Raw genomic sequence first — 23,974 nt, 5'->3', positions numbered from 1 at the left:
AAAATTGCACATTTGAGTAACCTGTTTTTTAGCTATAATTTTAGTGCAAATGAAGAAAATGTATTCAATTATTGTCAGATCTGATTCCAATTTTAAAATCTGTCACTGAAATTAGCTTTGAAAGTTATAGACTTTCTCCTATTACCCAAAACTGCTCCTGTGCAATTCAAATAATTTTTGTGCAATTCTCCTTTATGCGCACTAGACACTTTTCATACACACTGCTTTATGTACATAATCCCACAAAAGACTCGGTAATATGTGTTTACATGCTCATGCACTACAAATCATCTTGCACTGTTCCCCATCCAGCTGCTTGATTTATGATGTTTCTCTTTGCACATGTACAGTACTATATGAAGCATTCGTATATATATTTTTCTTTTTCAGTCTATGTATAGGTAAACATTTATATATAGTACATTCATGTTCAAAATCTGTCAGTAGGTTAGTTGAGTATAGGTTTATACTGTTTTACTAAATTGTTGTATGTCTGTATTTATGTAGCAGTGTGGTCCTGTGAAGCACAACATTTCATTACACTCTATGTCCCCATATGACAATAAAGCTCAACTTGAACTTGAACTTGAGAAAAAACCAGAGCGACCAGAGACATTACCAAGAAGGATGGCGAATAAAGATAATTGTCTTAAAGAGACTGGCCAGAATCAGTCCAATCCAATCTAGTATTTCATATACATCATGGGGCATTTGTGAGGTTAGATAACTTTCTCATTCAATCTCTCCTTCTCTAGCAGATATAATTTCCCTATGGGTTAATTAAGGACCTAAATGACCTTTTACTGCATGCATTTCCCATGAAGACAAAGCACATTGTTAAGACAATCTGGACCACTATCAGCATGTCGATATGTGGTCTCTCAGGCCATCGTTTTATCACCAAGTTTCTCTGCTAGTGCAAGGGAAAATGTTATATGCCATGTGTGGCAACAAATACAGCCACCCTGAGTATTTCAAAGGATCCTGCAGGTAACAGTGTGAGAGAGCCAGCTTGGTATCACAGGTGCTAATACGTGTTTATCCCAGGGCTCATATCTTTGATGTCGACCCGGATTGAGGAGTGTCATCATCTATTAATATACTCATAATATGTAGCCTGTGAAATGCCATGTTCCCGCTCCGGCTCTCTTTACTTGTGATTGAGCTCCAAGAGACATCTTTTGTTATGTAAATCTATCCCACAGCATGATATTCTGCCACAGATTCAAGGTTATTACAGCACATATTTATCCTCCATCATTTATTGCTGTGCTAGGACCACTTTTATTCACTGGTTAAAAGAGCATCACGACAATCTCGAAGACCGCATTAGACAAAGATGATGAAATATACAATGCATAGAGATGTTAACTATCAAAAGCAAAAAAAAAAAAAAAAAGAAAAAAAGATTGATTGCATGCTTGGATGCTTCAGATTAGCACTTTCTTCAGTGTCCTTGAAATGAAAGAGCTCGCAAAGTTACTTCTGTCATTTAGAGATCTGGTTGCGTGACTTGCATACATCTGACTCTGTTCTGGAAATTATTCACAAGCGCTCGCATTTTGGAGCTAAACGGGCTGTTCTTACTCTAAAGCTTGAGAGAAACAAAGTCAGTTAAATTATTATAGCAATTAAGCTATTATAAGCCAATTTTGCTGTACATCTTTAAAATTCAATTTATTGTACAGCTGAAATGGTGGCAGAATTGGAAACACAAACCGTTATCAGGTTGAAACATTAGATGCATTTCGCTCGAAAATTAGATTAGGTTTGGAACAAGTGAAACTATTTGAATGCTTCGATTTTTAGTTGAGAAAAAGTCCAACAGCAATTTGTTTCTGTAGCTTCGAGAACAGAGACCTAATGCTGTTAACTCCAGACCAATTGCTTCCATTGAGTTATGTTGAGAAAATGTATTGGCTCAAGCGAAATTCACACAATAATGGAAAGTGATGAAAAGTCATTTCTATGCAAATGGTGTTGACAAATGCATTCTATATTTCCTGCTTATTGTGAAGATCTAAATTGCTTTGCCTCACTCTTATTGAATTGAGACCTAAATTATCGTTTAATCTAGTTGTGCTGTGATCTATTTTTATGGGCCACTGCTTTAATTGGTTGTTATTGCGTTCTGTTGGCTTCAACGGCTTGCATGAGTATTGAAAGGATATTTCTCCATCAATAAACAGCTTTTCTTTTCCTCCTCCCCCACCCATGAAAGCCATTAAAAAGTCCAGTCCGCACTCTCCTGTGAAGCGTCATCAGCGGGAAGGAAGATGGGAGGATTACCAGATTAGATTGACTGCAAAAATGCACAGCAGCACCATTTTCTCTTTTGAAGTGTGTCATAGTGTCTCTTGTTCCTCCTGAACTGCACAAATCCCACACAAATCAAGAAAAAAAACAGTTACTCCATGTAATAGAACAGTTCACCGTGGGTCAATTCCATTACATCCCAGACCTGAGGCTCGTTTCTTGAATAAACAGGCCATAACCATTGTGCTTCCTTCTTATACGTCATAATGCTTCTCTTTCATGCTAGATGCAATGAAATGAACAATAGCTACAGTTACCTGTCAGATTTCAGTCATTTGCAACAAAAGGTTGCCCACGATGAGATAGCGTCTCTGACAGTTGCTTCTATTTTCTGTGATTGACATTGTCTGTGGTGACAGGGGGTGGCATGTCGAGGATGGGAGGACAAGGCTGGATGTCACAATCCTTTGCTGTCATCGCACTGTGAATGGAGACACAAGACGGTCAAATAGACACACCAGCGCTAAAATGAACATCATGAAAGCCTGCAGGCGAGGTGTCAGCCATTTTGATTACAATGCAGACTGTTAAATCTAATAAGTTGCCATGTTGCTTTTTACCTTGTTGTTTGTCATGCATCATGATGTTTTGTTTATGTCATCAGGTGATGTAGTAAACAGATGGGAATATGCCTGAAGCAGATGAACATCAACAGAATGAGTCTTCAGTCAATCATATTGTTAATGTGCAAAAATGAAGATGGATTTCAGAGGATCTTCATACACAAGCTGACAATTAATTGTCATTTTAAACGATATTAATTCACTTGTGTTTTACATTGACCAACAACGACAACAACAACAAAAAATCCTTTGGCTAGCAGTTTCCATCAATGTATATTGTCTACATATTCGGATACCTGTAGTTTTAGACGGCATTAAAAAAAAAAAAAAAAAATCTGCAGATAATATACAGTAATAGCAAAATAAATGAAAATGTTCTTGTTTTTCATGAACACACCTGTTTTTGGAATCTCAGATGTCTGACTATCCCTCTGGAACAAACAAAAGTGGTCTTAGTCTTCATTGAACAAATTACACATTAGTTAATTGTGACGAAATCAAAAGAAAGAAAAAAAAAGATGTTAATAATGTCTACCTATGTTATCTATAATATTGCAAGCACAGTGATGTGATGACTTCTAAAATAGCCTATTGTATTTATTTAGTTTGCAAATAAACTAAAAAAAGTCAAGAAGTTAATAAGGTAACAACTTTACATGGTTCATTAATTAACTACATTAGTTCACATGATCTAAGATTGAACATAGCATTTATTAATCTTAATGTAAATTTCAGCATTTAATGCATTAGGCTATTAAAATCATGTTGTTTTTGTTCACATTAGTTAATGCACTGTGAACTAACATGAAAAATGAACGATTATTTTTATTAGCTAACATTATGATTAATAAATAGTGTAATAAATGTATTGTTCATTGTTTGTCCATGTTAGTTAATACATTAACTGATCACACCTTACTGTAAAGTGTGTAACTAACTAAATAGCTATAGAGGTCAATAAATAGCAGCCAAACCAAACCTCTTTTTTAGGAATTAAAATGCTTGAAATAAAATGAGTAGACTATGGGGAAGTAATTATGATTACAATTAATTCAAAATTATTTCCCTTGCATGCAAGCATTTGGGTAAGTTCTAACAACCATTTGTACTCATATTAAAAATAAACTGCATTAAAGTCTGCTATCGTGCAATGAAGGAAAAAAACCAGACGTCAATGCAAGTGATTCCTCTCTCGCTCTGTAGTGCGCAGGTGGAGACTGGGGAGGGAGAAATCTCAGTTTGAAGTCTCAGTCTTCCTCATTTCAACAGACTACAGCAGCGTCCGTCGGACCATCAGCTCAGTCCCATCATACGATGCAGTTTTGAGAAATCATAACACCTACGTGGATTTATTGCACTCCAAGTTATGCATGTGACCAAAACAATGACCTGTTGTTATTTTTGGCACTGTTCTCTGCGCTGAACGACTAAAGAATCCCTAAATATTGGGAGCATCATCTCAGGGAACGGACTCTCTGGCGGAGCGCAGGACGGGATGGGATCGCAACAGCGCGTTTAGGAAACGGGAATGGCAAGTTTAAACGTACATGCACTGCGGATGCTGGCTAAAAAACACGCGAGGTACGGCTTTAAATGAAGTTTAAAAAGTAATAATCTGCAATAACTCAATAATCGGCTGTGCATGAACTGCTCCGTCAGTGGCGGACTGTTAGTTCTTCACATTAAGCAGCGCTGGTTCTTCGGGCACAATGAAATCCATCTTCTACACGCGCTTTTTCATCCTTCTTCCGTGGATCTTGATAGTGATCATCGTGATCGACATCGATACGAAGAGGCTGTCTGTGCGGAACACGGCCAGCTTTTATTTGTCTCGTCTGGGAAATGTGCAGCAGCAGCAGCGACGGCAGGTCATCAGGACGACTCGCACCAGCAGCAGCAGCAGCAGCAGCAGCGGGAGGAACGCAACATCTCTCCCGGTCATTTATGCCATCACTCCTACTTACAGCCGAGCGGTGCAGAAAGCAGAGCTCACCCGCTTGGCAAATACGTTCCGCCAGGTACCGCAGTTCCACTGGATCTTAGTGGAGGACTCGAACTCCCACTCGGAGCTGGTTTCTCGGTTTCTCGCCCGCTCTGGGCTGCGATACACTCACCTGAACGTGTTCACCCCGCGCAGGTTCAAGCGGACAGGGATGCCCCGAGCGACCGAGCAGAGGAACTTGGCGCTCGGCTGGCTGAGAGGACACCGATCGTCCAAAGATAAAGGAGTCGTTTTCTTCGCGGATGATGATAACACTTACAGCCTTGAATTATTTGAAGAGGTAAATACGTCTTTTTGAGATGACTATTGGTTTGATTCTACTTAGACGAGTAAGGATTGATATGCAATCTGAAAAATTAAGTATAGGATAGGCCTACTTGGTTAAATATAGAGTGTGGTTATCAAGAAACTGGTTCACACACTGGTCCAAGTCATAGAGCTCATCTCCATGAATCTATGATCTATTTTGTTGTTTAGATATGACTGGGATTTGATGATATATGGTTGCTAGGGTGTTGCTACTATCTGCTTGTTGGCCCAGGTCCAAAAAAAAAACTAAACAAATAAACAAAACAAACACCCTAGGGTCTCGCCCTATACTCTGAGTCTGACCCATTGAAAAAGGTCATGCATGTCAACACAAATGGTGCAGGATGAGTTAATTTCCCCCCTAAGAAGCAGCACATTAACATATGCCCATCTTATTTTTTTCTTCCATCAAATGGAGTGCATAAAACAGCCCAACAGCTGGTTAAAATGAACCGTATAAGTGGGAAACGTAGATCTACATGCTTTACAAAGTGTGATACACAATCCAGTGCCTCTGCAGTATTTGCCTCGAGAACCTGCACTTAACATTTTTTATCAAATGGAAAAAATACTAATTTAAACTACTAAGTCAATTCATCCTCTATATTGTCACTGTATAAGATGTTTATACTCCACAAGGCTGCTCTATTACATTTAAGTATATAATCAGAGAGAAAGAGAAGTATGGTGGCAGTTAAGAACTTGCAAAGCATCAGGAGACTTCGCTGTGACATCTGTCCCTATGGAAATTCATGCAATGTGTTTTATCACACCATTGCCATCTATTTCTTATGAGTCTCAAAAGCGCAGCAGTTGAAGCACATAAGTGAAGGCGACCCAGTATACTGTGTAGCCAAGCAGAGTGAATTAACCCAGTTTAAGGCAGTAGAAGTCACAAAGAAACAAGAGAGTGACCTGACAGCTGGGAAATTAGGATTTGTCTGTTTAAACGGTTGTCTGTGTACGACGGATGAAACCGATAACACCATGAAGAGATGAGTGGAGAGACACTTCATTTGAGGCTGTGTCTTACAAAGGTTATGCTTTTCTACTTCTTGCACACATTAAAAACTTTTTTAATTATGCACATATTTCTGTAACACTTTATAATAACTCTATGCTATTAATCATTAGTTAAGCATTAGGAAACAGTTAATTCATCATTTATAAAGCATTAATAGACATTTATAAGCGGTTTATAAACACAGATATAAATGCTTTATACCTGATTTAAAAGCATATCTATAATGTATTTAATAATTGTTTTTTCATACTTTATTAATGATCAATTTATCATTTCTAAATTAAGTATAGCATTATTTACACACCAGTTATTAAGGAGTTGTCAATGGTTCATAAGATCACTTAGAAATTGTAAGTAAATGATTATTAAACTATTTAAATGTGCATTCATACATCATTTTATTCAGACATATAGTAATAGTTACTTATAGTGTTAATAAATGGTTTATTAACATGTATTTCTACTGTAATTCAGGGTTAATTCAGGTAGTTATAAAACATATGTAGTTGTTAGTTAACTATTTTTGTGAGCTCATTTAAAGTGAGGAGTATTTATGCCTTGTAAAGCTTTTACAAATGAGATTAAAAGGCTGTTAATATTTCTATGTCCTGTATCACTGTGTGGTGTTTGTTTCCATTTTTTGTTTAGAAGATAAATGAGCCTTTAAATATCCTTTATAAATGCTTTACAAGGCATAACTAGACTCACTTTAGATGAGCTCACATAAATAGTTAACTGACCACTACTAAATGCTTTATAACTACCTGAATTTACTACATTTCTTGTGATCTTATGAATCACTGGCAACTCCTAAATAACTGGTTTGTAAATAATGCTATACTTCATTGAGAAATGATAAATTGATCATGAATAAAGTATGAAAATACAATTATTAAACACATTATAGATATGCTTTTAAATCAAGAATAAAGCATTTATATCTGTATTTATAAACTGCTTATTACTGTCTATTAATGCTTTACAAATTATGAATTATCTGTTTACTAATGCTTAATTAATGATTAATAGTGTGCAGTTATTATAAAGTGTTACCCATATTTCTTCAGAATATAGTTTTGATCACGTCAGCTGGATTCTGGTAAAAGTGTTAGCAGTAGGATTAAAGGAGTAGTTCTCTCAAAATGAATATTATTATTTACCCTCATATTATTCCAAACCCATATGCTGTTGGTTTGTTTATTATTATTATTATTATGTCAGTGGAAAAGAAGACTTCTTAAAGAATCTTGAAGCTGTTATTTTCCATCAAACATCACTGATTTGTCAAAAAAAAAAAGGAAAAAAAAAGGTGTTCATATAAAGAAAATAATTTTTTTTTCAAATTAGAAAATGGTCACAGCCATTCGTAAATTTAATGCGTCTGGCTTCTGGTGTCATTCACTTCCAGTTATTTTTAGCTGTACAAAGCAGCTCATTATGCTGCTTGAAACTGCAAACTGGTATTATTTTACTTATTATTTTAATGTATTGTCCTAATTATCAACACATTGGTTTAACGTCAAACAGTTTCAACACACTTTGATATTCCTCTTGTTTCCCTATAGCAGCTAATGAACCTGAAGTCTCACATATTGACAGAAAACAGCTTACGTCCGTATTGAAAACTAAAGTGAATAGTGCAGTATGCAATATCAAATGCAATGCACAAGTCATACTGACCACTTATTTTATTGTGTTTTTGGAACCTTTATATAGTTGGACCAACATGGACAACATGATAACAATTTTTATTGTTAGATGAAACATCCCTTTAAATCAACTTAATTCCATGGGAAAACACATTTAACAAGTTTATTTTTCATATTGATTAATATGATGCAATTTGTTTGAAAATGTGTAACTTTTTTCTTTTTTATTAAACCATGAAGGTCTACCCATAAGAAAAAGAAAAAAAGAAATTCATCAGCGTGTAAGATAACTGAACAAAAGCATGCAAATTCAAATGAATTAGCCACCAAAACATACAAACTTAACAATTGCCATGTAAATGTGTTGCTTTGTATTCAATGTCTGATGGTTGGACATTTCTTTTATTTGACTGGAAAGCATAAAAAGGGCACCAGGAAGCTGACAGCAGTCAAATGATGAGATGAGAGAAAAGGTTTCATCCTCTGCATTATATTCTCTGTCCCATACAGTAACACAAAATCTTTTTCCCTCTCTTGGCTGTTGTCCAAACCTTGCACTTATAGCTCATCGTCTCATTTTTCATCAATTATTCTACCCTTCTCTTACCTCTGCTTTTTCCTCCTGTCTGAGCCGCTCTATTTTCTTCTGCGTCAGGCCTACTGCCCTCCTCATTCCTTCAATGCTTGCTTTGTGCATCCCTTCCTCCCTCTGCCTCTTTCTCTTTCTCTCCAATTCTCCAGAACACAGCTGGACATGTGGATGAACACATGGAGCGGGCCCTGAGGGGCAGAGCACAGTGTCAGTCTGCTGATGACCCCTGCTCTGCTCAACACAAACACATTACACAGCACAACAATGAGAGTCATTTGGCCTTTTTCAACAGCTAGTCTTTCATAATGACAAATATTAATGACACATAGGAAATGTATTCATTTAGCACATACTGTTTTCCCCAACGAGAAATGCTACAGCTCAACTGATTCATCCTAAGGCGACAGTAACATAAAAGAACTGAAATACAAGGTATCAAAATGAGCTAGAAAAGCACAAACTTGTACAGAAATGTGACAGAGCAAATTGAATACATTAATCAATTTCTAGTGTGTGTGTGTGTGGGGGGGGGGGGTTAATTATTCTACCATTAAGTTTTTGAGCAGAAATAGCTCTATCATTAATCTCACAAATAGTACATACAATTATTTTTAGATAAAAAAAAATAAGATTCCAATAACAAGCAATGTTGTTTTCTTTATCACCTGCAAAACATGACGCAACTGAAGAGCATTAAAAGGAAGAAGACTTACCTTAATGTGGCGCTTTATCAGCCTGCATGTTTTTCCATGTGAAACATGAGTGCCATCCTGTATGATATCCACAACCTCTTTGTTTTATCCTCATTTATTTTTAATATACACAAAGAAAATAGTCAAGTCAGTCACCTTTATTTATATAGCGCTTTAAACAAAAAAGATTGTGTCAAAGCAACTGAACAACATTAATTAGGAAAACAGTGTGTCAATAATGCAAAATGAGAGTTAAAGGCAGTTCATCATTAAATTCAGTGAAGTCATCATCTCAGTTTAGTTTAAATACTATCTGCGCAATCATTTGCAATCAAGTCAACAATATCGCTTTAAATGAGATGTCCCCAACTAAGCAAGCCAGAGGCGACAGCGGCAAGAAACCAAAACTCAATCAGTGATAGAATGGAGAAAAAACCTTGGGAGAAACCAGGCAAACCAAATGATAGTCCACCAAAATTAAAATTTGGTCATCAATTGACCCGTCGCATGGAGTTTGATCGACAGATGATCTGATCAATCATATCACAAAATCTGCCCATTTTTTGTCTGACAAACACAAGACTGTAAAGTAGATTAACGTCGGTTGACTTGAACTTGAAAAATGGTGTGTATTGACATCTTGCCGCCATTGAAACAAGATACATTCTGATACTCATTCATGTTTCTTTCATGTTATAACTAGTAAAGAGGAAGAGATGATCGGTTCACATCACGTGCCGCTTGAACTGAGGTGCCACAGTGGTCTGTCACGACACAATAACAAGGCACAAAACGGTATTTATTGTTTGCATTTCTTTAAAAAAATGACAAAAATGTTTCTTTGTTTTAAACCTAAAGTAACCTGCACTGTCTTGTCTGTCAGTGTCCTCTTTGCTCCGCAATGTTAGTTATTTTTCACTGCGTGAGAACATAATGTGTGGCATGAGAGTGGCATGGATTGTTGGACAGAGCAATGGGGGTCGGGGTGGGGGGGTCTTTGCGAATGGTCAATTACTCAACTGTACTCCCAAACCTGTATGTATGTGTTTCTTCTGCTGAACGCAATTAACACATCAGTACTTGAGTTGGCAACCATTAACCTTAACTTCATTAATTTCCAAGTCAATGCAAGTCAATAGGAAATAAAGCCGTTTGCATCTCTTGTTTCGAGCATTTCAGAAATTGTTACTGGAAAGCAAGTCAGAGGAGACAAACTAAGAAACAAAGTTATAATGTGATTTTGAGCTGTCCATGTATTGGCAGCACACTGTAAAAATGAAGTCATATTTTGATTTTTGAGGTACAATATACTCTGTGCAATGTATTCTCTTGCCCAGCCTGGTGTATTCGGTGCCATGCCACATCACAGCAAATTCTGCATTAGATTTATTGTTCTCAGTTGTAACCTGTCTTTCTTTAGAAATATAGTTCCTTACTAGATCCAATTTTGTTCTTGCATTGTTTGAATCCTCTCTGGAACTGTCATGCAGCATGTAGAGTTTTGTTATCGAAGGTGATTTTACCTCCCTAAAGATATCGAACACACTCATCTACTACAAATTTATTTCTCTGCACCATGTTGTCGAAATGGGGCCAGACTTTCTTATTCCCTTTCCCTGCAGGAAACCACATGGGTCACAAAAACTGCCAAATACAGATGCCTAGCTATAGCCGCCTGTAGCTTGAGAGCTCAGCTCAAAGAACAGTGTATGTGACACTGCATTTGATGGCTGTGCCTGTTGCCCTTGTTGTCAACTTCAACGCAAAAGGACGCTTGGCACCTGCAGATGACATCCTCTTTGCTATGGAGAATTCTTTGGCTTTGCCTTTGAGCCGTGTTAGACTTTAAGAGCACCATTATGGAGATGGAGCCTTTGAAGAGAGGGAGGAAGACAGACATTAGAAATATAGCTAAAATGGCAACAGTTTGGGCTTCAAAGCTTGTCCGTTGCTTACGGCCGCCAGCCACAGAGACACGTCACCCGACTGCATACAGCACTCACATTAATAGCACAACCATTAAATATTCAAAGGCTACTCTGACCATTTGTTCGGGAAATTGCAGCAACGCTCATTTCCCCATACATGAAGGAATGAAGGGAAAACAAGATTCTTTCAGCAGTAGGATGTTTAAAATTCCTCAAGGAAGAGGGTCTCTCCTTGGAAATGTTGTAGTGTTGGCGGGTGGTTCAATCAGATGTGGTTGTGTTTATGAACTGAAGAGAGATGTGTGCTGTCTCCAGCAGACTGCAGGTGGATGGACTTATTTGTACTGAAAATGAGCCAGGATTTTATAATAAGCCATGCTGTGTGTGTCGGTACTATGCTCATTCCTTGAAAAATAATAACAGACTAAGTACTGCATTTGGTTAGCAGTATAAAGGTCCAAAGAACCGACTGGAGGATCCACCACAAAACTCTGCAGATCTTTAGAATAACTTTGGTGGATTGGGTTTGTAATAGTATCATATTTATCACTGCTCTGTCTTCTGCTGTTCAGATGCGGTCAACCAGGAGAGTGTCAGTGTGGCCAGTGGGACTCGTTGGAGGACGGAGGTACGAGCGGCCTTTGGTGGAAAAGGGGAAAGTGGTCGGCTGGTACACTGGTTGGAAGGCCGACAGGCCATTTGCAATTGACATGGCTGGTAAGACACAAGTAAAAATCTCTTGAGCCTCACATTTAACAACATGCCCAGTCATTAAAAAATAAAAAATATAATATATTATAAAAAATAAACCTGAAAGATAATGGAGTATAAAAATATTGCTGCACCATTGTTGCTTAACCTGGGGGGGGGAAAATGCACATATATTTGAATATATGACAATTATGCCTGTTTTACACTATGTGCAAGATTAAACTCAAAAGCATGCGTTCACACTAATGGCATTTCTGCTGTGTAACAAAACCACAGCTCAAAATAACAGAAAATTACAGACAATTAAGCAATTTCCAGGTTATTGCAGTGCATTTTCTTTAAAAATGATCCAAAAGCTTGTGTTTTTAAATCAGTTGATTTTCTCAAAATTTTCTGCCTATAATACGTTCAGTGCTGAAACTGCTTACTATAAATGATACCATTACAACAAACAACAACAAACCATGCCTTTGACATGAAAAATCCTATGCATCATGGCTTATTGAGGTTTTTACAGCTGGTTTAGTATTACAGATTAGTATTACAACAATCATTTAAAGCTGTTTGACCAGTTCTTGGAAATATCTCTAAATGTCTAGTTCTAGATTTAAATGTATTTATAGGCCCTGAACAAGATCTAGCTCAATCCCTTGAGTGATAAAGACTTTTTTTTGCCATTAGATTCCACTGGTTAAATAACAGGTTTCTGGTGACTGGAACTTTCCGTCATCCAGATGGCTTTGAATTCCAGGACTAATTTGTGCAAATCACGTAACACCTCGAGCTGAACACTAAACCACCATTTGTTGTTACACCCTGCCCATCTGAAAGCTTCCATTTAAGTTACATTTATTCATTAGGCGTACGCATTTATCCAAAGCGATTTACAGTGGATTCAAGATATACATTTTTATCATTATGTCGATTAACCATCCATCAATGGACTAGATGAAGACATTTTTAAGGTTCAGAACCATTACTGTAAATGTCTTAAAAGTATTGGAGAAGCAGAACAAAGTTAGCTGGAGCATTATGTCTTCAAGTTTCACCACAAGGTCTCTCAATTTTACTTAATGTTATTAAGGTATTGAACTTCCGCCATCCATATCTCTGTCCATCTTCTTTGAGTCCTGAAGGATATTCTGCCCATGTTATACTGTCGATGATCACAACATCAGCTGTGTGAGGAGCAGCTTGCCTGCTCAGATAAACAGATGGGACTTCTTTGCAGTTTGGTCGTGTTGATACTTTCCAGACTGTCCCTCACTGAAGTCGTTTCAAACAGGCATATAAAATTGGCCCAAAGCGGTTCCTGTATAGAGAGACCATGCGAAAGGAACGCTCTCAGCTGAGGAAAAAAGCTGTGAAACACTAGAGTCTACTGAAGAGGCTTTTCTTCTATACAACACTAGAGATACTAGCTAGAGCATGTCAATGTTTATGAAGGGAAGGCACAGGGAACTAGGCTTGTTAATGTAAATGCAGAGTAACACTATATTTTTTTAAATAAATAAAAGAAAATATTATCATTATATAAAAAAAAAAACTAAAAAAACTAAAAACAAAACAAAAAAATTATTCTACACCTAAACTTAACAACTACTTTACTAACTGTTAATAAGTAGCAAATTAAGAGTTTATTAAGGCAGAAGTTGTAGTAAATTGTTTGTTAATAGTGAGAATTGGACCTTAAAATAAAGTGTGACCAAATTACTAAAACTAAAAAACACATTAAGCTATAATATAACTAATATAAGCTATAATATAATATAACTATTATAAGCTATATATTAACTTTTAAAAATGTAAAAAGGAAAAACCTTTCAGTTTCTAGTACAATTGCTGCCATGTAAACACCCTAAATGACTTCCAGATACTTCACCCTTTCTTCTCTGGTGGAACGAGCTGCCAACCTCCACCCGATCTGCTGAGACCATCAAATCCTTCAAGAAAGAGCTGAAGAAACACTTCTTCCACGAGCACTTAACTAAAACGCAACCATAAACAAAGGCACTTTCTATAATAACTCCAGGCATTTGGCACCGTGTATTGCAAATACTGTTGACTCTTCTGATAAATTGCTTGTGATGTTCCACATTTGTAAGTCACTTTGGATAAAAGCATCTGCTAAACGACTAAATGTAATTTGGAAGTTGACATATCAGGCTGGTCGGGATTCCCAAACAGTGGGATGTTAAAAGCGTCAGTGTTTACACTTTCAAATGGCTTACTTATAGTTTACTATTACAAAAAATGTATTGTGACAGAAAAAAATAAAACTATTACAAAGTATAACAGGTAGAAAAAGATAACAGTTACCCTGTTATTTAGGTACAGTAGAAGTGAGGTGGCGGGGCTCTCTGCTCACTATAATTGGTGAAAAGCACCTTTACCGAAGCTAAATTCAGCAATTGCGCTGTGCATTTTTAACAAACGTGAGATCTCAGGCAATGCATTAAAGAGGGATGGGTGAAAAGATGCAGACAGGTTGGAAACATCCTAATAGATAGAGGCAGGGCTCATATGCAGCTCGAGGAAATGAATACAACGTCAGAGATAGCGGTGCGTAGTTGAAGCAATCTCTAATTCCCCAGACTCCAGCGCTGCCGCTGGATGTTATGCTGCTCATAAAACTCTAATAACAAGAGATGGTATCATCTCTTCCTCATGTGATCTCCATTACTACCACTATTGCTCCTCTTCCATAGCTTGTATTCTTCACACGTGTTCACTCACCCATAATATCATTATTATTGTCATCAGAGATAATGTATTCATTGTCAAGCCCTACCTGACAGTGAGCACATCTCCCTTCCCAAACACTTCACACAATGTATATGCTTCCTCACATCAACCGTAGACTAAACACACGTTCTAGGAGCTGTTTAAGGTTCATAAATCCGCCGGCTCTACTAAACTTCTCCCTGAACAAAAGCTGAGAACAATAAGGTTATTTAGTATTCCTGCTGTACGGCTTCTTCCGATAGCAAACACAATAGCATAGAAAAGGTCCTAAACCACCTCTCTCATTGCTTTCAAGCACGGCTCTCACCTGAAGAGGAGCTCAAGTGCTTGTTTTAACATGGAAACCTTTTTAACACACAATAGCGACGTTTTGCGCATTAGGCGGAGAAGGGTTGAAAAGATTATGCATGAGAATAAACGAAAACAAAAAGCTGCATCTGTAGTGTACACAGTGATTAGGCCGTGCATTAGTCACACTAGCTTTTTCACGATCTGTGTCACAAGAATACATACATACTGTACATATATATTGTTAGTGGTTCTAAAATTAATAAAATGGACCGATTGCAACAGCTTCATTGTTGTGCTGGGTACTATGCTAAAACTAGCACACAACAAGGGTTACCAGGTCTGCGTAAAAAACAAACCAAAAAAAAAAAAAAAAAACAGTAGTTTTCCTCTCTGTTGGGGGTCCCCTCTTTTGGAATTGCATTCTGAGTGGGGTTCCCTCACCATCAAAATAGCGTTCCGGGCCGAGGAGGGTACATCGCTTTAACCCACATACTAATATACAAACCTTGGCAACAGTGTAAAATATTGTGGTTCATAAAAACAGCACTTAAGTTTACAAATTTAAAGGTGTTCATAATTAGAAGACCTTACAAAAGGCCAGTGCAACCCTACCCTGGTCATAAAGTCTTAAGAGTAGGATGTGAACATTCAGTGTGCATTTACTACACTGTTTATACATTTAACTCATCGCCACATCTAGCCAGTCCCTGAAGTGCCGTTGGTCTCCGGCTCTTGAGCTGTATCAAAGCCCTGTCCCTGGATCTCTGAGCATAGGTTCTTACATCATTCCCTCAATACTCCAACAGGGACATCAAAAGGCAATATAGTCATTAAAAAAAAGAAAAAAGATCAAAAGAAAGGAGTTGGCTGGCCTTCAACTATTAATAAAGCTTGACAGTATGCATGTCGATCTGAGGGAGAGAAACCTTGTAACTACACAAGGACACAGTTAGCCAGGGCTTAGATGAACATTGCATTGCTGTCGTGAGCTCGCCTCTGTGGATTTGAGGGAAGCCCAGGTGGTTTTAGCTGGAATGCAGGCGTCCTAGAAAACAGCCTGTGCCCAGGATAAAAAGGCCACAACAGAGGGTGATATTCCCTATAGTCAAATTTGAAAAGTCCTTCTCCTGTTTTGTGGCTGAGACGGTGTCATCGAGAGAAATGGAAACGAGGGGGTGAAAAACTTACCCTGACCCACATGCAACAGTGGAGCAGTTCAATCTGCTCCCACGAGAAATACATAAGGTCAAGAGCACGCTGAAGAGCTCTGTATTTGTGTATAGTTAATACAGAATAAATGAGAGAGTGTGCTTGAATATATAAGGAGATTATCTGCATTAGAATTAGTTTTAGATAAATTTGCAATAAACAATTTCAGGTCTGTACCAGTGTGAGCTTTTTTATATATATGTGACCATGGAGCACAAAACCAAATATGCTTCCCATTGCCGTATGGTTTATTAGGATCCGACAATATTTGGCAATGATACAACCATTTGAAAATCTGGAATCTGAGTATGTCCAAATTAATTCTTAGCAATGCATATTACTAATCAAATTAAGTTTTTATATATTCAAGGTAGGAAATTTACAAAATATCTTCATGGAACATTATCTTTAATATTTACATTATCTTAATATCCTAATGCTTTTTGGCATAAAAGAAAAATCAATAAGTTTGACCCATAACATGTTTTGTTGGCTATTGCTAAAAATATACCCCATCGACTTAAGACAGGTTTTGAGGTCCGGGCTCATATATTTGGTGGAGCTTGTTCCAAACCCAGACTTTCTCACTCCCAAACGGAGTTTATAATACCAAGAGAAGGCTATCTGTTAGCATTCCCCTTCATCTCAATGGCAGTTGCTCAACCCCTGGAAGTGTGTGATTTGGGATTTGCAGTCTGCAATCACGGCTCTTAGGCACGCACTCCTTTCCAAACTCTCCACTAATGACTATCATGAGCTGTGACAACAAAAGCAGCAAAGAGGAAAAAGTAATTAAATAAAGTAAATACATTCAAATTGAAAATCTGATTTATACTTGCTTGCAAAACTTTATTTCCATCATTGGCAGGCTTTGCAGTGAACCTGCAGGTGATCCTGTCAAACCCGCGTGCCCTGTTCAAGAGAAGAGGAGCTAAGCCAGGAATGCAAGAGTCGGATTTCCTCAAACAAATCACTAAGGTGGAGGACTTGGAGCCAAAGGCCAAGAACTGTACCCAGGTCAGTGGAGCAACTTGCATCCTTCACACTGATTATCACGAACACTACAAAAACATCCACTTTTTGATGTTCCTTCATTTGTTCCTAGTCTGAGTCGGAGTCATTAGTTTAGACATTATGACTCAACCCTATAATTTTTGGTACCAATTTGAAAACTGACTTCATATGGCGGTCTATTCTTCTACCAGTGACAATAGTGAATAGCACTGTCAAGGAGCTCTTGATGTGAAATGAAAAACACATTCCTATGTATTTGACTCGGTCTGATTCTAAAAGCTCCTGCATTCACCCGTGGCCCATTATCTCAGGAGCCGAAAAATCGGAAAAACCTCTTCGCTCGGCTCACCTTACGTGTCAAAATGCTCTCTTCCTCCCCGTACCGCACGTCACTGCTCCTGCCATCATCATTATCACCCAATTACCCTAATGGTAGCCGCTCTGAGTTATTAATAGTGACTATTAGCAGGGCTGACAATTCCACTAATCACCAACACCAGCAAGAGCAGGACATGCTTCCAACGTCAGCCAATCAGCTCATCCTGTTCATTTAGTTAGCATAATGTGCGCATTGTAAACAGAGCAGAGACTGCAGGTTTGTTCCTATTGTACAATGCCAGGGCGGGTGTAAGCGTGTAGATATCGCACCCGTAAACAGAGTAGAAAGGCCACTGACAGTTACGAAGAAGTGCGAGGCGCTTCTCGGACAAAGTGGGAGTTTAATATACTTAAATTTGTGGCTGCAGTCCAGTTATATGAGGATGGCATTATGGAAGTAAACAAAAGGAAGTGCTTGTGCCAACAGTTATGGGTCTTCGCGATGGGCGTGAGCGGGCGTCTGTCCAATGTGGAGCACTGCCAGCGACGTCTTTTGGAAAGGTCACATTTTTAGAAGCGTTCCTGAGGGTCCCGACTGATGACTGTGACTAAGCCTGTAGGCAGGGAGATATGGCTAACTCCCAGCATGCACTTCAAATTAAGTACAGGGAGGCTTGGGTGGGTCATCTTATGAGAGTAATCAGACTGAACTGATGTGACAAGGAGGAAAGGGACAGAGGGAGAGAGGAAGAAGAATAGGGCAACTGGAACGTGTTTGAGATTGGCAGAGGGATGGCAAACATGCCATATAGATGGAGAGGTAAAGATGGTGTGTGAGAGATTCACAGGCTTATTTACAGAAATCAGGGCATAGACTCTCCTATTTATTCATGTCAATCTCAATCGTGCTCCTGAAGACCAGATCCTGCCAGACTGCTGTCAGCGTGCCGGCATGCTTCACTCTGCACAACACAACCGCTCAAATTATTCTTCTCTCTCAAGGCTTCAGATGCTCATCCTGTTTCGATTCAGAAGAAACCCTCAGAAAGAATCTTCAACACAAACATTGTCTGAGAAAATCGTTTCATATGGGACAGCCCAAACCGAATCCAGACATTGTTAATATTTTTTCGCAATGGAACTAAGAGTACTACATATTTATTAAGAGCTAAAATGCTTGAACAATTATAGGCTATAACAATTAGTTATAGCCTATAAATTAATTTATTCTATTTGTAGAAAATCACTTTAAGGCATGAAACAATATATCAATCAACCAATTTTAAATTGGTAACACTTGACACTTAATGCAATATCTAACATTAAAAATTAACAATACTTTAAAAGCATTTAATACTTATACTTAATACTTAATGTAACTTTGTTACTATTAATTTCTACATAAACTAATGCATTTTAATCACGTTATGAATTATGAGTTATACAGAATTAATGAATAGAAATAAAATAGAAAAATTATTAATTAATTAAATTAATTAACGCTCTCATACAAAAGTTTGGGAAGGATTTTTACGTATTTTTGACAGAAATCTTTATGCTCACCAAGACTGCATTTATTTGACCAAAGATGCATAAATACAATAATATTGTCAAATATTAATGTAATTTATAATTCTATTTCAACATTTTTACCTTTAATATATTTGATAGTGAAGCTGAATATTAAGCAGCCATAACTCCTTTTCAGGGTCACATGACACTGAAGAAATCATAATATGCAGATTTTCTGCAAAAACTAAATTTAATTACCAATTTGAAAAGTTGTTGCTTAATATATTTAATCTTCATATTATTCAAATTAGTTAATTTTTTATTATTATTTGATGACTACAAAGTTCATTTTGTAATCTTGTGAATTATTATATGTCTTTATTGTCATTTTTGATTCAGTTTCATTTGTTCTTGCTGAATAAGTTAATACAAGCAAAAAACTAAACAAAAAAACTAATCTTACTGAATCCAAACTTCTGAATATTGGCGTACCAAATGCCTTCACTAATATCAATGAGTCTAAACCATGAAAAAGTTAATGCTTTGTAAATTACACATCACACTATATTACTGATGCTAAAATTGTAAAATTTTCTATTTCTATTTTTAGAAGCCAATACGAGGTATTGAAGAGGGGAGATAGGATCTAGAGGAGCAGGGTGACAGAGTGCCTTCTCTTATTCCTGGATCGCTCAAAGTGGGGTTTCACTCTGTACAAATTTAGATCTGTCTATCAGAGTATTTAACAAGAGTATGGCACACATTGCAATAATGACAATGACATCTCCAGCACACTTGTCTTACAATATTCTAATAGATGCAGATGCAAGACTAAGACTGCTCCAAGATTAGTCCAAAAAGTATGAAGGGTTTAAATATTAATACCTTTTTCTTGAAACTCATTTACAATTACTAGAGCCCATGGGGACTGCTGGTTGCACACCTCCACACTGCTGTTATATCAATGCTTTCAACCTTTGTGCAATGATTTGTAGCTATTACATTATCAACATTAAAAATTTAAGAATTTATTACTTATGAAAGCGGAAGCGCATAAGTTTAATTCTTCATGTATTATTACTTTCCTCCAATAAAAATTAGACTGTGAGCTGCAAATGTCTTCAACAGCCGCACACAAACACAACTACATGAAGTTTAATCACCATATCAAAAGTTCCGATACCATAGAAATTTCAGAATTCTCAAGTGTCAATATCATGAAAAACTAATAGATACTAGCCTAAATAAAATAAAAAAGCTCACTGAAGACAACAGTCAGTGATTAAATAAAAATAAGAAACTAATTACAAGCAATAGGACCATACACTAAAGCTGAACAAATAATTAATGCTACATACTGTACATTATAAAGTCAAATGAATTAAACACTTCATATTCTTCACGGTGTAAATTAAATATATATTTCTTCTTATTAAAGTTGCAAAAGTCATTTAGTCAAGAGCAGTGAAATTTTCTCTTTTGTTGTTTGTTTAACGTGAATGACAGAGCAGGAATATTAGACTGCTGTCACTTTAAGAGCTGCCCAGGTCAGACACTGCTACACATGTGCTTTCTTTATCAGCTGTTTGCTTTCACTGAAGAACTAAATTACTGTGTTTATGAGGATACTTGCAAAGACAGGCATTTTGACATACAAATGTGTGTATTTATCCTTTCAAAGCCTATAAAGCGGCAAAAATAACTGTTCAAAACTCCCGTGCTTTAAGAGCACCATCTTCATGTGCCTCTCTGACAGCGCTCAGAAACAGTCTCTTAGACAGCACACACACATTTACCGCTGACTGCATTTCAACGGCTTAAAATGACTTTTCTTTTTGACCTACAATGTTTTAAAATGCGTGCAAACTGTGTTTTTGTGACCATGAAGCACAGCAATGTCACATGAGCGTATAACCGCAATAGAGATGATAGTCCAAGTCTCTAATAGTTGATCAATTTCTACAGTTAATCGTGTCTTTAGGTACTGTATATCACCCATCCCTAAAATATTTATCAAGGGAACAATGGGGTTAGTAGACAGCAAAGTAAAGTGTCAGACACCTTCATAAAAGTATTACAGAATCTACCAGAGGGATATACATCTTGTTATCAGGCCACAGGACACTTTGGCTACTTTATGGGTTGTTGCTCCTCAGTGCACCTTATTTATCTCTTATGGTTCTGCTAAATTAGTCTTGTTTTACAAAACAAGCCAATCTGCAGTGCCATGTGTTAAAGGAAATGATGCGTCACACCTGGGTGCGGCAATTTAACTGTGCTCGTTCCCTGCACTGCCTCTACCTGCTATAATTAAGACATTAACCAGTCCAAGAGATCCCATTCCAGCAACCTTCACGCACCAACAGCCTTAAACATCTCTGCTGAGTGATCACACACAATGACCTTATTTGCTTTTATGATGTACCTATGCAAGTGTCATTTCTTTCAAAATCCCTTTCAAGGAAAGTCAATTGGTAGCCATATTTGCAATAGCTCTTTTAGGGATTCAAGACCAATATTAATCTTACTTGAATGGGGAAATAAAGAAATCTTACTAACGGCTTGTCAAATGCACTTTTAAATGACATGAACTAAACCCATTTAAGTTGTTTGTTAGGCTCAAATAGCATTAAAAAGCATTTAGTTGAGGTTAGTAAAGTGTTTCAAGGGCAGTCCCATTTATAGTAATGTAGATAAACTGTCTTGATGCATACAATATACATAGTATATATACACAAGTGTTCTAAAATACCTGATTTCAAATGGTTTCTTTCAGGTGCTGGTCTGGCATACCCGCACTGAGAAGGTCAACCTGGGTAACGAACCAAAGCGGCAACAGGACTCGGTCTATATAGAGGTCTAGCGAGCAACACTGCACTAAGACTGTCACAGAACACTGGATGAAGGCCCGCCATCAGCAGCACTTTCCAAATCGATGGCCACCTTCCTTTGAACTTTAGGATACTTGCTCTGGTGGAAAAGACACGCCAAGCGGTCTCGGGATTCTCTACTGACACGCACTGTATCTGCTGGAGCTTCTCACAGTGGCGTCACACTGGATTACCTGTAACATGGTTGAGTAGAAACCATGGATAAGGGGTTTTCGAATGGCAACGTGAAAACTTGATCCTATTCCCAATGCGGTAGTCAACTACCATTTCAGACTCTGGACACTCAAAGAATCAGATCAATGTCTGTGAATGCAAGAAAAGGACCAGCTGCTTGAATAATGTACAAAGAGGTTGAAGGATGCTGAAAAGAATCGCCCTATCCACAAAAAAAAAGGAATAGTGGATGGAATAATGGATGGGCAAACCCTGGAAATACCGTCTAAAGCGCGAGACACCATTACAAGGACAGAACTTTTGGATTACAACTGTCTTTATTCCAAACGACCCTCTTTAAAAGCAAAAAAAAAAAAAAAAAAAGATAACTTTACAATAAATGCGTCTTTAGACAAAATGATCACACAATAGTTCATGGCTATTCACTGTTTAATGCACGGAAATAACAATATTCTGTCTCTGTACTAGGCACCAGAAAATGTAAACACATTATAGAAATAAACCTGGATGACACGGTGGGGATGTTTTTATTATTGCACAGCAGAGAGACCCTGTCTGAGAGGATAGGAGCTCTGCTACAGCGGCGAGACTGACGTGTTTGACTGCACGCTTTTGCTCAGTCCTTACTTTTCAAACCTAGCTGGCTAGAACGATAATTCCTTCCCCGAGCCCCTATCTTTTGACCCACAAGACCCCCCCCTTCCCACCTTCTGTTAGCCGTCACAGCTGTACAGTCGTCCAGGTTTATTTGTCTTTCACTCACTGTGCTTCTCTGTAACGCACACATTAAAACATCACAGTAAAGATGGAGTTTGTCATGGAGCTACACAGATGTCGTGGGGTGAGAGTCCGGAGAGAGAGGGCCCAGAGGTTCGTCTATCTCATGATTACATACATTACATGGGTCTATACAATATCTGCTACAGGGTTCTGGACATGGGGGCTACAGAAGATACGAAAAGGAGGGGGTAGTCACAAATATGATAGCCATACCTCTGTCTTTTAAATACTATGACTCACTATTGATTTGGTAAAGATATATTCGAAGCCTGTATAATTGGTCCAGCAGCTTTCTTGTAGCTGATATGTATTTTGAACCCCCGAAAATATATATATATTTATAGAAGAGAAAAAAAAATAATTGCAAATAAGACGGTCAAAGCTGCCAGTCTCTTACATTCCATACTCTCACTCACTTGATCAATACACAGGGCAGGTTGAATTGGTGCTCTCTCCAGAGTAGTAATGATTGGAAAGAGAAAGGGGGAAAAAAATGACAGTACATGAATAAAACTGTGGGCGCAAGTGGTGGTGGAAGAGGAGAGGAGAGGAGAGGAGAGATAGAGGGATGTGGTGCCCCTTGTCCCCATCTTCCCTCATTCATTTACTTCCATAGCTGGGTACTGAGGGTCTGACCGGAGGGGGGTGCCACCCAGCCGCCCATGGGGGCACCAGGTGGCCCAAATGCCATTGGAGCACCAGAACCGTTCATGTTCATTCCAGACATCTGTTGGTTAATCTGGAAAAGACAATGGGGAGAGAGAGAGAAGTGTGAAACATCTACACACACAAGACTTATTAGCATAATTAGCTATGGTCCAAAACCTACAGAGAAACCATTAAGGCATCATGGGCACTCCACCAACAGAAAAGATTTTTTACTAAACTGCTCCTAAAATACCCATTTGGCTAAATTCTAAGCCAGCATTACATGTGGAATGCACTGAAGGGAGAGAAATAATATAATTAAATATCATGATATATATTTAATAAAAAAAAAAAAAAAAACATCTGATATATGTAATTAAACATTTATTTAAAAAAAAATTGCAATTCAAAAGTAAGGGGTCAGTAAGAGGTTGGTTTTTGAAAAGTCTTTTATGCCCACAATCTTTTGATGAAAAAAAAAAAAAAATACAGTAAAAACAGCAATGTTGTGAAATATCATTACTATTTAAAATAACTATTTTCTATTTTCATGTATTCTATAATGTAATTGGTTTCTATGCTGACAAAGCTGAACTTTCAGCAGCA

General features: G+C 37.7%; 2 protein-coding genes and 1 long non-coding RNA gene across 9 annotated transcripts in view; 1 reads left to right on the top strand and 2 right to left on the bottom strand.

The window, feature by feature from the left end:
• Positions 1-1,402: 1,402 nt before the first annotated feature.
• Positions 1,403-3,398, bottom strand: LOC113057518 (uncharacterized). Of its 2 annotated transcripts, XR_003277835.1 has the most exons (4): positions 3,277-3,398; positions 2,877-2,948; positions 2,574-2,737; positions 1,403-2,371 (listed from the first exon to the last, which is right to left on the bottom strand). It is a non-coding gene; the product is annotated as an uncharacterized LOC113057518 (long non-coding RNA). The 2 variants fall into 2 exon arrangements; XR_003277834.1 differs by having other exon boundaries at positions 1,403-2,737.
• A 673-nt stretch (positions 3,399-4,071) lies between these two features.
• Positions 4,072-22,303, top strand: LOC113056843 (galactosylgalactosylxylosylprotein 3-beta-glucuronosyltransferase 2-like). Of its 2 annotated transcripts, XR_003277754.1 has the most exons (5): positions 4,072-5,161; positions 11,648-11,792; positions 16,900-17,048; positions 19,486-19,572; positions 21,652-21,763. XR_003277754.1 is itself a non-coding variant. In XM_026223747.1 (4 exons), the coding sequence occupies exons 1-4, from the start codon at positions 4,589-4,591 to the stop codon at positions 21,736-21,738; spliced, it is 954 nt and encodes a 317-aa protein (XP_026079532.1). In that variant the 5' UTR covers positions 4,075-4,588; the 3' UTR covers positions 21,739-22,303. The 2 variants fall into 2 exon arrangements, 1 of the variants encoding a protein (XP_026079532.1); XM_026223747.1 differs by lacking the exon at positions 19,486-19,572 and having other exon boundaries at positions 4,075-5,161; positions 21,652-22,303.
• Positions 22,304-22,351: 48 nt separating this feature from the next.
• Positions 22,352-23,974, bottom strand: part of LOC113056842 (stromal membrane-associated protein 1-like) — a 99,455-nt gene continuing 97,832 nt past the window's right edge. For 4 of the 5 annotated variants that reach the window (XM_026223742.1, XM_026223743.1, XM_026223745.1 and 1 more), the window contains one exon: positions 22,352-23,459. In XM_026223742.1, the coding sequence (XP_026079527.1) occupies positions 23,325-23,459 (135 nt within the window). In that variant the 3' untranslated portion in view covers positions 22,352-23,324. The remainder of the gene's footprint in view (positions 23,460-23,974) is intronic. The other variant, XM_026223744.1, reaches the window with a different exon arrangement.

The sequence above is a fragment of the Carassius auratus genome, chromosome 38 (assembly GCF_003368295.1).
Source record: "Carassius auratus strain Wakin chromosome 38, ASM336829v1, whole genome shotgun sequence".
Classification (NCBI taxonomy): domain Eukaryota; kingdom Metazoa; phylum Chordata; class Actinopteri; order Cypriniformes; family Cyprinidae; genus Carassius; species Carassius auratus.
This window is presented reverse-complemented; position numbering and strand designations above follow the sequence as displayed.